Consider the following 19,453-nt stretch of genomic DNA (forward strand, 5'->3'; position numbering starts at 1 on the left):
AGAGAAAAATTGGGTATCAATAGTTTTCACTGTAGCATCCAAGGAAAGAAAATTGTGATGGTATGGAAATGTGATATATAGAGGAATGGTAGTTGGGTGAATGTGTTGATGCAAGAGGCTGCAGAACTGAAAAACTGAAAAAAATGTGGTTAAGAGTGGTCAAGTGCTTTCTCCTTTCTGGTTTTGAGAAGCCTAATTTCTCAAGATTGGTATTTAGGCAGTGTTACATATCCTAGGGCTCCAGTAATTACAGGTATAAACCTGAACTTGTAATCTGGATAGAGTAACTGCAGATTTCTCAATAGTTCAGCATAGGTGTTCCCTTTTTCATTGCTCTTCAGCTTTATTCTAACATCCACTGGGTAGCTAATCTCCACAACTGTGCAGTTTCTTTTCTCTATCCCATATCATTATATCAGGTCTGTTGTGCTTACATTTTATTGAGGTCTTTACTGGTATATTCCACCAGTATTCCTATGTATGTATGTATGTATGTATGTATGTATGTATGTATGTATGTGAGGTAATTTTTTTTATTCTCGAAACATTAGCAACACATTAACAACTATTAATTTCTTGCTCTCTTTACACAGACCCAAACATGGTGGGAGATATTGTATTGGAAGAAGGAAGAAGTACCGTTCTTGTAACACACATGTAAGTTGTACTTCCTTAATTTTCTCAATATTTATTATTATTATTACCAACAACTTCTGTTCACCTTAAGTCATCATCCAATCAGATTATAAGTAATTCTTTGTTTTGTTTTTTTTGGTGGGTGGGGGTGGGGTGGGGGGCACAGTAAATCTCAAAGCAGACAAAGACCCTAACAATAGCACGTAGAAGTTAAAAAGCCTTTTGGAGAGAAAAAGTCAAAAGGTGGTATGTGGGACACAAACCTGTATTTCCTGTAAATATAACAAGAATTCTACCATAGAGCCAAAGTGATTCTTTTAATTTCTCTATCCATTTTCAAAACTATTTTTGCCAGCAAGAATTGTATGTTCTTGACATAAGAATTTAGAAACTTTCTCCTTTTTACTTTTGAAGGAAAGCAATGCTCTTGATCTGTGACAAGACCTTCAAGACTGACAGGAGGGAGGGAAGTATACTCAAACTAGAAACCTGGCCCAAGTGCTTACAACAGAGTGGGTTCTGTTAAAGCTCACAAGATGCCAGGTGGTTGTCAAATCATGCAATGCATTTAGGACTAGCACCCTAGGAGGCCATAGTGGATCTTGAACTTGGCATGCAAAGTGCTGGGGCAAATACCACAAGACATCCAGTCTGACCAGTTTTACCAATCCACTGTCATGGATTGGTGCTTTTTTTTATTAACCCAAAAAGGATGAAAGACAAAGTTGAACTCAGAGCACTGAGAGTCAGTACAAATACCATGAAGCATTCTACCTGGTGTTCTAATGCCTATGCCAATTTGCTACCAAATGGATAAATGTTGTCATTGTCATTTTGAGAATTATCTAACACTAGATTATCCCATGAATCCATATAACAGCCAATACAAATGCTAATTGTCTAGTTGGTTGATTTCTACAGTCACACTTCACATCATGTAAAGAGAGAGGAAAGGAGAGATTTAACATTAGAGGTGCAGGATGAATGCACATACTAGACATAGTGACAGGAGGAGGGGGAGAGGAAGTAAATAAGTGAGTAGTTATGGGAGGAGTTATACAAATGAAAAATTTGTTTTATCTAATTTTATTTTAAGGCTAAAAACCTTTTTCAGAAATTAGCATGTGTGACTGTGTGGTAAGAATCTTGCTTCCCAATCACATGGTTCCGGGTTCAGTCTCACTGTGTGGTACTTTGGGCAAGTGTCTTCTACTATAGTCTCTGGCCAACCAAAGCCTTTGAGTAGATTTGGTACATGGAAACATGTGTCATACTAAACAAAATCTTTGTTTTTTTCCATCTGTTTTAATACTGTTATATATTTATGTGTGTATTTGTGTCTGTTTGTTCCCCTACTATTGCTTGACAACTGATGTTGGTATGTTTACGTTCCTGTAACTTAACAGTTTAGCAAAAGTGACTAATAGAATAAGTACTAGACTTACAAAGAATAAGTCCTAGGGTTAATTTCTTTGACTAAAAAACACTTTACAGTGGAGCTCCAAGTAAAAAAATAAAAGATTAAAAGAACTTCATCATTTTGTACAATCTGTCCTTATATAATGCAAGGTACAAGGGGGTACCCAAAAGTAACTGGAAACATTTTCTGTGGAACAAGCCCGTTGTAGTTTAGCTTTTGCCATTAGAAACCACTTGATGTGACTCTCAGGCATCAGTCTACTGACTGGTGTTGTCCAGTGGGGTCATACTACCACATGGTGTGTCTTTGTTTTGCAGTGCTTCTCCGCCGTTTGTCAGTTTTTGCAATGGCTGAAACGAAAGAACAGCATGCTTCCTTGAAATTCTGTTTACTTCTGGGGAAAACAGTGGCCAAAACAGTTGTCATACTTCAAACAACTTACAAGGCTGTTGCCATAAGCAAAACACGAGTTTATGAGTGGTTTTTCACACTTTAAGGAATGGTTACTTGTCACTTGAGGGCCAATCTTGTTCAGGGCGACCACAAACTCCCGAATGAATGAAAAAATCAGGAAAATTCATGAACTAATCTTGGAAGACCATCACTGAACAATTGATGAACTTGTTGATATGATTGGTGTGTCCTGGAGTCCCTGCCAACGAATTTTGAGAAAGGAACTTCAAATGAAAAGAGTTGCAGCAAAATTTGTGCCTCACTTGCTCACAGAAGATCAAAAGCAGTCATGACTGAATGTATGTCGTGAACTGAAAGAACAGTTGGAAGTTGATCCAGACCTTTTTTGAAGGTCATCACTGGTGACAAAAGCTGGTGCTATGGAATTTGCAGATGTGGAAGAGTTGGAGAGAAAAACGACAGAGGCGTTAAAAGCCATCGCCTCGCAAGAGTTCCAGTACTGCTTCCAATAGTGGAAAATGTGTCTGGACTGGTGCATTGCTTCAAATGGAGAATACTTTGAAGGCGATAAAAGAGTAATCATGTAAAACTAAGAATAGAATAATATTCAAAATTCTGGTTTCTTTTGGGTACCCCCTTGTAGCCATGTATCTTCTCTCTAGCAAGACACTTGTGCCTGTCAGTCTATCATACTTTAGCCTCTCAACACCTGGCATAAAACTACAGGTGTCTCACCATAGAGGCAATACATGGCCACTCCAGCAAGAAAGGGAGAAAGAGCTGATAAGATAAAGTGAAAAGGTGAAACCCTCAAGGTACAAGGAAGTGAAGAAAAAGAAAATGGAAACAGAGGATCAAGGATAGCTGGGTAGGCAGGTTTGTGAGAGTGTGAAAGGAGAGTGACAGATGGTAGGGATGAGGATAGAAATGAATGCAGTGAATGATGAACATGAATGAGCATAATGTATGGTGATTGGCATTTGAAGATTGATATTTTTCATTTAATATTTACATTGATTTAATTTACAGGATTGCCCTGCTGGCGAAACAGATTTTCGAGAAATCCAGTGTACCTCTTACAACAATGTACCTTTCCGTGGTCGTTACTACACATGGAAGCCATTTACAGGCTGTAAGTTTTGTGTTTCTTATTTAATTTTAATGTAACTTTTATTTGGTATTTGACCACAAGATTTATAAAACGTTTCTACCAAAACATCATCAAAATTTTACTGTGGTCTTTAGGAGAAAATTCTTCAAGAGAATTAATAATGAAACTAATAAGATGGGATAAGATGAGAGAACAAAACTCTAGTTAGTAGCTTGATATGCAATAAACTAGTTACATCTCTCTCAAATCACACTTTTATCAGTCAAAAGAATTTAGAAACAGAAAAAAAAAAGAAAGAAGAGAGGACAAATTGAATAATGTATTGGGTCATCCCATAAATAATGCTGTCTTTTCCAATTACATGAACTAAAAGTCGGAGGGGGAAGGGATAAACTACCTGCATCAGCTTGCTATAAAAAGCAGGTAGTAATTTTACCTTGTACTTTTTCTTAGTGCAAGTTTTGAAGAGTGCAGTTCGATTTTAACAGTTATTTTTTCAAAGCTATAATGGAAGTGACAAAAGAGCATATTTGGCATATTTTGCTTTATGAGTTCAATAACAGCAACAATGCAATCGAAAGTGCAAGGAATATTAATGCAGCATATGGGGATCAGACAATAGGCATAAGCCAGCGTCAATGGTGGATCCAGAAATTCCAAGCCGGAAACTCCAGCCTAGGAGACGAGCCTTGTCCTGGAAGACCTGTAGAGCTCGTCAAGGATGTCCTGCAAACTCTGGTGGAACAAAATCTCATTGTAACTGTTGAGGAACTAGCAGAGAAGCTTGGATTTGGTCATTCAACCATTCATCAATAACTGTGTGCCATCAGAAAGTCAGCAAATTGGGTCAATGGGTTCCTCACAAACTTTACGAGTCTAATCATGTGCAGAGAGTGAATGTGTGCTCTTCTTTGCTGTTATGTCTCACAAATGAACCTTTTTTTGGACCGAATAGAGACTGGTGACAAGAAATTGATTCTCTATAAAAATATCAAGCACCAAAGACAGTGGGTAGGGAAAAGAGAATCACCGGCAACCCAGGCTAAAGGTCCTCACCCATGTAAAGTGTTGTTATCTGTTTGGTAAGATATGAAAGGTTTAGTCCACTTTGAACTTTTAAACCCAAACCAAATGATAACAAAGCAGATCTACTGCAAGCAGCTTGAGTGGCTTAAGTGAGTGCGAGAAGAAAAACGACCATCTTTGGTTTCAAGATGGAAGGTGTTCTTCCATCAGGATAATGTTCAGCCACATACAATGAAGATGACATTCCAAAGGCTGGAGCAGTTTGAATGGGAAATGAGGCCCCACTCACCCTATTCACCAGACATTGCCCCATCTGATTATCATTTATTCAGCAGTCTTCAAAATAATTTGAATGGAAAAAATATGAATTTTGTGGACGAGGTCAGAACAATACTGGAGGAGTATTTTTCATTATGGACAAGTGAATTTTGGAAGAGGGGCCTTGCAAGTCTACCAGATAGATAGAAGAACATTGTAGAAAATGAAGGGGTGCATCATTTAGATTAAAAAAGAACTTTGTTTATCTTTATTTTGAAGAAAGTATAAAAAAAACACATTATTTATGAGATGACCCGATAGTTTCAGATTATGTCTGATAAAGAAAAGATAGTGTGGACACAGAACATTTTAAATCATAAGCATGCATGGCCATAGCAGCAACAATTATGATGGTGATGATGATAATGATGATTGGAGAGAGAGGAATTAGATGTCTATGACAGTAATAATGTTGCTGCTGATGGTGATAATGGTGATTTTAAAGGAAGCTAATTATTTAACATGGAAATTTAGTTGAGGATTTATGTTTAAATTTAGATGAGAACAGGAGCTGTGTTTACTGCTAGCTGTTGGAAGAAGTGTAATATTGGGTGGTCATTTATAATATGACTTTAGTATGGAACTAAATACACATGTGTATGTGTATCTAGGAGTGTATATGTATGTGTATATGTATATGCGCATGCGCACACACACACGCATGCACATACACACACACACGGGCTCACACACATAAATGGAATTTTGCTTGGGATCACACTTGGAAATTGGTCCCTAATATTTAATGAAAAAACTCTTGTACCGTACCAGGTTAGCTCAGTGTTAGATGTAAAGTGAGAGGTTATATTGATGAAGCAATCAAAATAATCACAGAGCCCTGCTATCATCAGGGAAATGGCAAAGTCCAGTATTCATAAAAGGAGTAGAAAGATATTCCATACTGTGTGCACAGTTTAAAGTGTGGATACATAAGAAATACAGTGGAATCAGAGGCAAGATAACAGTGAGTATATACTGGATGATGGTGTTCAGAAGTCAGGAATTAAAAAGTTTTTTCAATTTGGAAAAATATTGTGTTCTCAAGCAAACTACTTCATTTATCAATGTATTTAGAAAATGTTCCTTGATTTATTTTTAAAATGATACATTTGAAAATGACTCCTAATATTTAAATGAAAAAAACCCTTGTATCATACCAGGTTAGCATAGTGTTAGATGTAAAGTGAAAGGTTATATTGATGATTTTCTTCTTTACATTGCAGCTCATGTGAAACCATGTGCACTAAACTGCTTAGCAAATGGATATAACTTTTACACTGAACGTGCACCAAAGGTCATTGATGGTACTAGGTGTTTCCCAGACAAACTTGATATTTGCATCAATGGGGAATGTTGGGTAAGTTTGTATATATAATATCTATGTAAAGTTTCCCAAAGAAAATTTCAATTCAGTGAATATATTTTGAAAGTGAAAAAAAAAAAATTTTTTTAGAGTAACGTTGCTGGTCACAGTTGATATATTAAAATTTAGTTTATATATTTTTGATATTTCCTTTAGGGTCAAATTTATTGCATATATTCTTTTTAGATGATAATATACTTAATTTAAATTTTATTTTATGTTAACATTTTAAGAATTTCATAAACTTTCAAGAGAACATGAAATAATTCTTATTTTCTATTTTTCTTGGAACAGTGAGAGCATAAATGATAGCATGCAAGTATTGGGTTGAGAAACCCTTTTAGATAAAGAAAGTCCAATGGTAGAACACTTGTCATGCATACAGATGATGTGGGTTTGTGCCCCACTGGTAGCCTTCTGAATTTTCTATCCACAACGGTTTTTCAACCAAATATTTACACCTTATTTACATTGTTTACATTATTTACATTTGACAGATATTTGTCCTCACTTTGATTGTTGTTAACACAATGATTCGACTGATATACCCTCCAGCCTTCATCAGGTGTCTTGGGGAAATTTCGAACCTAGGTTCTCATTCCTAAGGTATTTTTCGATGTTATTATTATTATTATTATCATTCAGGTCACTGCCTGAAATCAAACTCGGAATCTTGGGGTTAGTAGCCCGTGCTCTTAACCACTGCACCATATGCCCGTGACCTGAATAATAATAATAATAATAATAATAATAATAATAATAATAATAATAATATCGAAAAATGCTGTGGGAATGAGAACCTAGGTTCAAAATTTCCCCAAGACACCTGATGAAGGCTGGAGGGTATATCAGCCGAAATGTTGTGTTAACAACAAACAAGATGAGGAAAATATCCATCAAATGTAAATAATGTAAATAATGTACTTAATTCCTCATTTCTTAAATATAGAACTGTACTAATATTTACACATTTAATTTATGGCTTTATGTACTTTGAGATTCTCCGTTTCAAAAGAATAAAGATTAATTTATATATCCTTTTTAGATATTCTTTTAAGATGATAAAATATAAATTTTTGTCGGGGGAAAATATTTCAAAAGATTTTTGTTTCCTAAATGAAAATGAGTTTAAGGTGCTCACGCGCACTCACACACACACACACACACACACACACACACACACACACACACACACACACACACACACACATACACACACGCATGCATGCACACACACACACACACACACACACACACACCACTTCAAGCATGTCTTATTAATATTTACTATGATACATTGCTTGGGGGCAATTCAGTAGGATTGATAATGTGACAAGATGATGCTTTGTAGTTTATATTCATGTGGCTTTACATTCTGAGTTCAAATTCTGCCACAGTCAACTATGCTTTACACTTTTCCTTGGTCAATATGATAAATTACCAACCAAATCTGAGATTAATGTCACCAATTATAAACTTCACTTGAATTTGAAGCTTTGCAACTGTTAGTTATCGTTTTCTTCTATGTTGCTTTGGTAGAATGTTGGCTGTGATCATGTTCTTGGATCTGCTGCAAAGGAAGATAAATGCCGAGTATGTGGTGGAGATGGATCTACATGTAAAACCATATCTGGTACTTTTGATCAAATCTTAACTCAGGGAGGTAAGACAGTCTCTTTGCATGAAGTTCTTTTTTTTTTATCAGCAACGGATTCTGTGAGTTAAGTAACAGTTGTCATTTTACATTTACATTTATCTTTGTAGCTATCACAGTATAATGCCAGACAACAGCCAGTATCTTATAACATTGTGAATAAAATGTCTTTACCACATACCCACACACACACATACACATACGCACACACACACACACACACACACACACACTTATACATATGTGTATGTGTGTGTGTATGATGGTCCTCATTTCAGTTTCTCTCTACTGAATCCATTCACGAGGCCTTGGTCAATCTGAGACTATTGTAGAAGACATTATTCCAAGGTACCACAAATGGGATTGTACCCAAGACCACAAGTTTAGTAAGCACACTTCTTAATCACTCATCCATTTGTGATTGATATTCCTTGTGCAAACATTTATGTCTCTATATTGGCAAAAAGTATTTGAATCATCATCAGCAGCAGCAACATCATTTAATATCCATTTCTCACACTGGCATTGGTTGTATGATTTGACAGGTATTGGTGAGCCAAACTCTACTGTCTGTTTTGGCATAGTTTGTATGGCTGGATGCCCTTCCTAGTACCAACAACTTTTAGAATATATTTTATTATTTATAGGACAAAAAAATGGAGACACTTCAGATCATTAAATCTTATAGGATATTTACTTATCAAAATCATGCAACAAATAAATCTTAAAATGTATTTAATACTTTCTAATTATAAACAATCTTTATAGTAAAGGCGTTTCTACATTAATTAATGAGGGACTTCTATGCACTTACTCAACCTGCTAGAAATAACAGCTAAATCTTTCTCTTACATTGAATAATATGGTACTAGATACACAATGTTTGGAAAACCAGAGGTAATTTCTTACTCTTAAATTCTTTGTTGAAACAGTACTCTAGTTTCTTTCTCATGCTGCTCAACACCAGTGGAATATAAGATATTAACTTATCAGTGAAATTGTCAATACATATCACTTGAACCATTACTCATCATCATCGTCATCATTATCATCATTTAACATCTGTCTGCCATGCTGGTAGGGTTGCAGCTGCACCAGTAGGGTTGCTAAGTAACTTGCAAGACAAAGACCTCTCAGGACAAGAACAGCAAGAAGTGACTTTGTGCCAGGTGAGAGGTTGAAGTATAATTAAGGGAAAGAGATTGGTGTCTTACTGTAGAGGAGATACTTGGCTACCTCAGTAGGGAAAGAGAAGAAAGGAAGGAGTGACAGGAGAAATAGATAGATAGATAGAGAGAGAGAGAGAGATGGTCTTAGAAATACATTGGGATCTACCTTCAATTAGCAGGGCGGATAGAGGGGGATATTCCATAAGAATGTGAAGGAAGATGTTTAGAGATGGGGAAGAGGTGACTATCTCAAGTGATGGTGAGAGAAATTGGAGTGGCTGGTAGTGGAGGTATGGTAGATATGTAGATAGGCACACAAGGGAGAGAGGAGGGGCTTGCAGTGGGTAGTGATCGTGGGTGATGGGATGAGGGGGTTAGAAAGATTGATTGTTGAGAGAATTTGACAGATGACAGATTGTGTATGTGTAAGAGGGAGTTGGGGTATGGCCTGTGACAATTTTACTTAGCTTGATGTGTCTTCTCAAGCACAGCAAATTGCCCGAAGTCTCACTTTATAAGTATAAAACTTAATGGTTCCAAGGAACCAATGATCTTACAAATTTATGTATGATATACATTTATTAATTCATTGAATCATTCGTTGTTTCTTACATATCGCAGGCAATAAATCTCTTCAAGGCATGTGACTGCAAGTATATATCATTGACAAGGCTCAAGAAGGTTGAAATGCATCTGGTATTTTTGCAAGCCATTGCAGGGAGGATTTGTCATCTCCTTCTGATATATATTGTATTTTAAGCACAGCATGTCTATGGGATACTTTATTTTGGATGAAAACCACAGTGTTTTGCCTGTCAGTAATATATATAAAGTATGATTCATAGATGGCAATTTTAATTTAACACTACTTCACTTGTGTACACTGAGCTTTTTAATGTCTTGAATAACTGCTCCAATACTGACAGACTTTATAAGCCTATTAACCTTTGGTGGAATAATAAGAGAAAACCTGTTATAAAAGTTGTGAAAAAATCCTTAGGAGATGTATTCAATCTACCTTGGTTATTTTACCACTTTTGTTATCATATTTCAATTAAATTTGAAAAAACAAAAAACAATGAAGAATTTAGAGAAATAACTTTAACATTATTAAACAAGGTGTTTGGAATGAAAATTAACATGGAATTTTGGTGGAAGGTTTTAATTTAGATCACTTTAACACAGAAATTTGTATTGTTGAATTGTCAGCAGTTTCAGGCAGGTTGGTATCTAAAGGGGTTGATATCCTGTTTTATGGAGATGTGAAATTATGGAAATCTTATTTTTTGGTGTTAATTTAACATTTGATGTTGTGACAGTATAGAGTTCTAACCACATTCCTCTTATGTATTGTAAGTTGAAGATAGCTATTCAAGTGTAATATAAATATTGAAAGGGTTTTAACATGACTCTTTTCTCCAGAACAATAAATGTAAATAATTATTGCTCTACCGACCAAACTATCACATGTTATACACCACCGATCACAAAGCGTTTCCTTACACTGTTACATCTTTCAAATAATGCCACTCTACTGGCTGGTGTAGGTTAACATTCCTCCTGAATGGGATGCCAATCTATTGCAGGGTTACCCATTTACAGCTGAGTGGACTGGTGTAATGTGAAATGAAATATTTTGCTCAAGAACACCAATACATCACTGGTCTGGGAGCCAAAACCACAATCTTGAAATTGTCAGGGCAACACCCCTAACCATGCACCTTCACATAGATAATTATAACAGCTATTGCTTATTTAAAATGTCAATTGTCATGTAAATTTTCCAGCTAAGATTTTGTTCTTATATCAATTTTTTTTCTCCAAGACTACCATGAAGTTGTAAGAATTCCAAGAGGTGCTATGAATATAAGAATTGCTGAGAAAGCTGAAAGCAAGAATTATCTAGGTAAGTCTATCTAAGGTACTTACCTACAATAGAGTTTGTGTGTGTGTGTGTGTGTGTGTGTGTGTCAAGACGCATAGCTCAGTGGTTAGAGCGTTGAGGTTTACTATTCACTTTAGAACCCACCCCTATACCTTTTTCTGTACTCATCCCTTAGGGTCATTGTAACATATCACTCCCACCTTCATACTCTTTACACATATTCATTCCTCACATTCTTATCTCTTCCTATCCTTCCCCTACTCCTCTCCCATCCCCCTCATAATATTTTGACCACTAACTAACACACCTTTTTTCACTTTCTTTCACTTTTTCATTTTTTTTCCATTTTCTCTTCTGGTTTTCACTTTTTCGTCCTCTTTCTTTCCATCTTCTTTTCTCACCTTTTCCTTTTGACCTTCTCCTCATTTTAACATACACATATCTTCTCCTCCTCTCTTTATCCATTTAATTACTACCACTACATTCTCAAAATTTCATTCACACCACAAGACCCCTTTGAATGAACAGCACATGGAATCTATGTCTCCACACTTTCCTTTTGTAATTTCAAAATATAAACTCCTATTGGAATTTACATACCATGGACATAAAGCATTTCTACCACTTCTACACACCACTTTCCTTGGATAATGGAACTGCAACTATAACATCTTTATATAATTTTATTTCTACTTTCATTCGCCTATTTCCTTCTATACTCCTCATTTCCATCCTTTTCCAAAATAACTGCTTATATTGGACTCTAATATTTCCCTCTATTTAGCAATCTCACATCGTCTCTGATGAAGGGATATCCCTAGTATCCCAGAAACAGCTGTAAGACTATCTTTCTCTTTATAAATGTCCTGAAAATTCCACACAGCCTTGGTTTCATTGTCTCATTTTATTTAACATATACATTTAACATATTTAACATGCACATTTAACATATACAAGACCCGCATTAGACTCTTTACTCATATCACTATCGAACTGAGAGTCTAACTATGGTCCTTCCATAGCACTTACATAGCCTTACCTGCTGCCTTGGGTCTTCTGGATACCAATACCTCTCTCATATATAATATATATATATATATATATATTACAGTATGTACTGTGTACCACCAGTAGTAGAGATAACCTATTATATGGCTTTGCTTTATATTGACAATCAGTGTAATTCTGAACAAATACCAGTAGCTTAAACCATAAATAAATGTTGATTTTCTCATTGACAGCACTAAAGAATGAGGGCAGTGTCTATTATATCAATGGTGGGTGGACTATAGATTGGCCGCGTAAGTTTGCAGTTGCTGGAACTATTGTACATTATGATCGACATAATGATGAACCAGAATCCTTTTATGCTCTAGGACCTATCCAGGAGAATTTTGTTGTAATGGTAAGTTAACACATTCGATAATATAGCCTTAGATATACTATACCTAAAAGAAAGACATACGGTCGTGTTTGGAACAGGCGTGGGTACACCAGGCAGTTGTCCAGGAGCCCTGTGTTAATCTATTCAAGATGTCATTGTGTATGTAGGGTCTTCAGTACATTAATTTGTCAAGGGAGCAGTGGCGTGTATTTTTCTTAAAGCAACCCTGTCTAGGTTACCTTTAATTATAAGTGTGTTTGAACAGAAGTGATTATCTGGATCTAAACAACAAAAACAATGCTTTGAATGACATTGTGACTAATAGAATTTGAAATCAGATTATAAGAAAAAGGAAACTAAATATTATGAAACATTTTGCCTGGTGATCTACAGTTCCTGCCATTTCTTGGTCAGAAAGATTATTATACATGGTCACATCAAAAAGAAGCCAACTGGTTATTGCCATTTTATTATTTGTTTTCTTAAAATATAGGTGCAGGCATGGCTGTGTGGTAAGAAGCTTGCTTCCCAACTATATGGTTTCAAGTTCTGTTCCACTGCATGGCATCTTGGGCAGGTGTCTTCTACTATAGCCACAGGCCAACCAAATCCTTGTGAGTGGATTTGGTAGACAGAAACTGAAAGAAGCTCATCATATACATATATATATGTGTTGTGTGTGTGTTGTGCGTGTGCGTGTGTGTGTGTGTGTTTGTGTGTGTGTGTGTGTTTGTCCCCCATCACCACTTGACAAGCGGTGTTGTTGTGTTTATGCCCCCATAAATTAACAGTTCTGCAAAAGAGACCAATAGAATAAGTATCAGACTTAATAAAAAAAAAAGTACTGAGGTTCTTTCATTTGACTAAAAAATAAGGCTGTACTCCAGCATGGCCACAGTCTAATGACTAAAGCAAATAAAAAGATAAAAACAGATTTATTATTTTGTAGGTTTTGTTGCAAGAAGAAAACACTGGGATTACTTATGAATATAACGTACCATTTGAGGCTAACAAGACCTCACATGATGTGACAAAATATTCATGGAAACATTCCAACTGGTCTGAATGTTCAAAGACATGTGGTAAAGGTAAATAACGATTTTTATTCCCTTCAAATTGACATTAGGCTTGGGGATTTTCTACTGGAAATGAAATGAAAGTTGTGATATTTATGCACCCGTTTCATATGAATTAGAAATCAAAGTGAAACAGTTTGATATGAGAATGTAATAAGGTAAAACAGTCTTCAAAGTGTTGCTACAGCTGGCCACAGTAATATATCATCATCATCATCATTTCAATGTCCACTTTCCAATGCCCATTTGGGTCAGATAAAATTTGTTGAGACAATTCTATAGTCAAATACCCTTCCAGGCACCAACCCTCACCTGCTACCAAGTAAGGTAATGTTTCCCCAAGACCATACAGGTTTCCATAGAAAATTGGACATGAATGACACTGCTTGCACGATGGGAATATATTTTATATATCTCAATAAGTATAATAAGTATAGCCTTATACTTATGAAAACAGCAGATGGAATGTTCACTGATATGTGTATTGCTCAGTTGAGCCAGAATTAAATGAATATTGTCACACAAAGCAGCATTGAATAAAATATTAGTGGGACCTGTGGAAATTCCTTGGAATGAAAAAAATTAAATGGAGATATTAAGAAAGAAAGGATTATTTGCATTTTTATTGCATATAAATCACATTGTCGTCTGTGCAATAAATCATACAAAAATATACAATAACAATCTATACAATATTTAATGCACATTCATTAGTATTTAATTCGATTGAAACTGCAAGATATTGATTATTATTGCATATTCCTTATTACACAATATTTTGTCATAATTACTTTACATTATATACAATTAATGTACATAAAATTATAGATATACACAATGTTTTTTATTTACATGATTAGTTTCAATTCCATTGCAAATTTTAAAAGAATAGAATTCCCAGTTATTTTTTCAAGGTCATTTCACTTCCAGTCACAATAATATATTATACTAGTGGAATCCGTGAATATTTCACAGAATTAATGGTAAACTTATTGGGTCATTTCTGAAAACTTTATCCAAAAACCTGAAAGCATAACCTGTGTTGTGTCTGTATCAAAAGATAGCCACTCATTTGTTAATCATTAAAAGGTGAAGGAAATTGAAATACAATGATTACTTAATGCACTTTATATATATATACACTATATATACTTTATGCACAATTTTATAGACTTAATACACAGCACTCTCCCTCTTTCTCTCTCACTCTTTGCCTTTCCCTTCAACTATACAGACAGGCTAAGTAACAAGAAAAAAAAGCTTAGGTCAAAAAAAAAAAAATACACATTTCATTCACCAACAGCTCTTTCCCCCTTATCTCCATCTCTCTCTCCCCTCCCCTCCCACCTCTCTCCATCCCGATCCCACTATGTGTGCACATGTACACGTGTGTGCATATGCATGTGTGTGAAGATTTCTTTTCAGCATATCTTCACATGACATCATTTAAGCAAAGTGGTGATGTCATGGTTATATAATTCCTGTGAACAACACTCTCTGATGCTCTGTGGTTTTAACTTTTGAAGACTTGTGGATTGGAAAACAGTTAAGGGTTTGTGACTGAAAAGGCATCTGTCCATAGGATAATGCCTCCATAAGTCTTCATTTGATTTATGTCAGCATGAAAAAACAGGCATAAATATGATGAGGAGGACAATGATAATGCTGGTTGTAGTGGTGGTGCTGGTGATGGTGGTCAAGGTGATGATGGTGATGATGGTGGGGATGATGGCAGTGGGGGTGATGCGCTGATGATGTTGGTAGTGATCGTAGTAATGAATGATGATGATGATAATGATGATATCCATAAATATATATATATATATGCATACACATATTATTTTTAGGTCAGAGTGTTGCCACTCCTATGTGTCGGATGGAAGCAAATGGTATACCTGTGAATGAAGCATTGTGTTCTCCACAGCCAAAGCCTGGACAGCTAAACCAATGGTGTAACTTACAGCCATGCCCACCTCAGTAAGTATTTTTTACTTCTTTCTCTATGTTTCCTTCTCCACTTCTTAACCATCATGATCATCATTATCAACATCATAGTCATTATCATAATAACTCCAACCATTATCTTTATTGCAGCAAGAATCACTTTTTTTTTAAGACCTCAGCAGCATTTGAACTGAGTTCAAATATCACTGAAGTTGACTTTGTCTTTCAGAGTCTTTCAAGGTCAATAAAGTATGTATCAATTGAGCACTAGGATTGATGTAATTGATTAACTCCTTCCTCCAAAATTTCAGGCTTTGAGCCTAATGTAGAAAGGATTATTATTATTATTATCATTATTACTGTTATTAAGGTGGTGAACTGGCAGAATCATTAGCATACTGAACGAAATGCTTAGTGGTATTTCACCCATTGTTATGTTCTGAGTTCAAATTCTGTTGAGGTCAACTTTGCCTGAAACAAGCTATGGTTCTATGATGCAAATTTCCTGTTTTAAAGTGATGTAAACTAAAAATTCCATCAAAATTTCATGCTAATTTATGTTCCAAATGCCAGCATAAAAATGACAGTTATTCTGATGAATTCTTCATTATTTTCAACATTATTCAAATAAGCAAGGGCAATATATTTAAGCAGAAATATGGTAACAAAAGGGTTATAGAAAGGAAAAGTTGACTGTTATTTCTGATAGATCAAGTATCTATATAGAGCAGCATTACTCAACTGAAGTTCCCCAGAATCCTAGGGTTCCATGAGAAAGAGTGAGAAAAGCTAATGCTAATTTCATGATCATAATATTAGTATACATGCACAACATATTGGTTATTGTAATATTGTAATATAGACATCATCCTATCTAACCTATTATGTTATCAAAAGAATATAACAACCATTGGGGATATATTTAGTGATGTCTGTAATTTATGGATACCCTATATATATATATATATACACATACATATATATATATATATATATATATATATATATATATATATATATATACCGGAGTAAGCACATGAAATGTGCAACAAGGTGGAAAAAAGAGTACTCAAATACCAGAGGTAGAGTAATATGCTTTATTTAAAAGCAGCAGAAATATAACAAAAAAAACGTTACTCTGAGTTTCACGTTCCCGTTCATTGGACAGTTAACACTACTTCTATTTCATCCCTAGTAAGCCCTGCCTTATTATGGAAGAACCAAAGAGCCTTATTAAGTACGCTAGGGTTAATAGAAGCATAAAAATTTGAAATATCAAACTGAATAAATTTAGCATTACAATATTTCTAGTCTTGTCAGACTTGACGAAAATTCTTTTATCACTTTTCACTTGTTTGGTGACAGTATTAAGATATTTCAAATGCTGGTTCATGTATGACGATTTACGAAACTTAATATTTTTAACAATTGACCAAATATCTTCTTCAAACTTATCTAACTTATAATTTCTAACAAAACTGTCCGATGAACGGGAACGTGAAACTCAGAGTAACGGTTTTTTTGTTATATTTCTGCTGCTTTTAAATAAAGTATATATATATATATATATATATATATATATAATAATAATAAAGGAGTTACGACGCAAAAACGTATAAATTCAAAAGAACATATTTATCTTCAATATATATTTCAGTATAAAGAATTCATTAAGATGCTTAAATCAAAATTTCTTTACACATCATTCAGGAACAGATATAACATCAGAAAAAATACATTCCGTTTAAAAACACAAACCGTTCATGGCGAAAAAATTTCACAATTACAAAAAACGAACAAAATTTTTGAAGTTTTAGCAAAAAGAACGCTATTACCTACATACAGGCATCCGCGTGTGCGCCCGTACACACACGCACACACGTTCATACGCGCACACACGTTCAGGCACGCACACACGTGCACTCTCACATGTATATATATGGATACACAAAGAAGCAAAGATCACAAGTCATAAACACATCCACACACACACACACATACATACACACACACACACATACATCCACACACACACACACATACATACACACACACACACACATACATCCACACACACACACACACACATATATATATATATAAATATAAAAATATGTTAAAAAAACCTCATATTAAAATATATTATAAAATTATATATACATTAAAAAAAAAAAATCTATACGCATACAAACCACCATACACACATATATGCATACATACATATATACATATATATACATATATACATATATATACATATATACACACACATACAAAACATCACACACACACATATACACACATACACACATATATACACATATACATACATAAACATACATATATGTACATATACATACATATATATATATATATATATATATATATATATATATATACACATACATATACATACATATGTATATACATACACACACACATACATACATACATATATATATACACATATATATATACACACATACAAAACATTACTCACACACACATATATACACACACACACACACACACACACACACACACATATATATATATATATATATACATATAAGTACATACACACATATACATACATACACACATACATATACATACACACACCCATATACATATATACACACACATATACATACATACATACACATAAATACACACATTTTTCCACGTATACCTATGCATATATATATACAATTGCACATGTATATGAACAGATGTACGAATAAGTAAATAGAGCAATAGCAGAACTAAAAATACTAAAACCCAGACCTTAATACCCGATCATAACAAAGTTCTGCTATAGGAGAAATAAACAATGAAATTATCTAAACCAAAAATAAGTATGTTTGCAAACGTGAACACATCTGAACCCATTATATGTTAGTTAATTAATTAGTTTATGCTTAGAAAATAGAATAAAAAACAACTCAAGATTGCACAAGTTGCAATACCTCCTACCCTTATCGTATGGGAAATCTCTCCCTATAACAGACAATTCTAACGAAAAGTTCTTATTTTGTTCTTTTAACCCCCAAATAAACTTACTAAGACTAGTACTAGCTATTTTACTCCTATCTCTAAACATATTAAAGTGACAAGAAATTCTCCTACAAATCTTATCCGAAGAACAACCCACATAAACACTAACATCTGTATCACTCTTAACCTTACACTGATACACTATATTCCTTAATCTCACGTTCGGACCCTCAAACTTTAACCTCCTGGGATTAATCTCAGTTACCTCAGTTTTAGAACCTATAATATTATTACCTAAGTGAGGGTCCTCATCCCTATTCATTCCATTCATGCCTGACTTAAGAACTTTAGAATTATGTGCTGCAATAATCTGCTCTAGGTTCTTAGTATTGGAAAAACCAAACCTAACACTATGCGTATTAATAATTTTACCGTAACGCGAATTTGTAGGGAAATGCTTACTAATTACCTCCCTAAACTGAGCTACCAAATTCGACTTTACATTTTTACCAAATGGTAAAATAAACCAAAGATAACCATCATTAATATTATTAAAGCCTTTTACAAAATACCTAAAACATTTAGAATTACGCATGACATTATTACGATTATATCTGTGATCATAAATTTTTTTATTATTACTCCTAACCAACCTAACCTTATTATTCCTAACATCCCTATCTACTCTCACCTCACCAGATTCAGGTTCAACATAATAAACCTTATCTTTAAAACCAGCCCTATTTAGAGCTTCATTATAAAAAGGAGCTTCATTATCGAAAACAACACGATTAGCAGATAACTTAGAAAGCCTAATCGAAATATTTCTAACTAAATTATCAATAATACTTTTAGGGTGGTTACTCCATCTACTTATATATTTCAAATTAGTAGACGGTTTATGGTACGGTCTATACGTATCATTTTTTATATCAAGTGTTACATCTAAATAATTAGCTAGCGAAATATCATCATCGTAAGTGACACTCATTCCCATCCTATTAAAAAATCTAGATAACCTACCTTTAAGTCTCTGCAAACATTGGGTAGAATAAT

General features: G+C 34.5%; 1 protein-coding gene across 1 annotated transcript in view; it reads left to right on the forward strand.

Moving 5' to 3' along the window:
* The window catches only part of LOC106874289 (A disintegrin and metalloproteinase with thrombospondin motifs 6), a 131,479-nt gene that overhangs the window by 75,290 nt on the left and 36,736 nt on the right, over positions 1-19,453 (forward strand). The window contains exons 13-20 of the mRNA XM_089357432.1: positions 594-657; positions 3,500-3,602; positions 6,149-6,282; positions 7,828-7,951; positions 10,937-11,017; positions 12,238-12,401; positions 13,330-13,468; positions 15,304-15,433. Of these exons, the coding sequence (XP_089213558.1) occupies positions 594-657; positions 3,500-3,602; positions 6,149-6,282; positions 7,828-7,951; positions 10,937-11,017; positions 12,238-12,401; positions 13,330-13,468; positions 15,304-15,433 (939 nt within the window). The remainder of the gene's footprint in view (positions 1-593; positions 658-3,499; positions 3,603-6,148; positions 6,283-7,827; positions 7,952-10,936; positions 11,018-12,237; positions 12,402-13,329; positions 13,469-15,303; positions 15,434-19,453) is intronic.

This window comes from Octopus bimaculoides, chromosome 9 (genome assembly GCF_046866305.1).
Source record: "Octopus bimaculoides isolate indiv1 chromosome 9, ASM4686630v1, whole genome shotgun sequence".
NCBI lineage: Eukaryota > Metazoa > Mollusca > Cephalopoda > Octopoda > Octopodidae > Octopus > Octopus bimaculoides.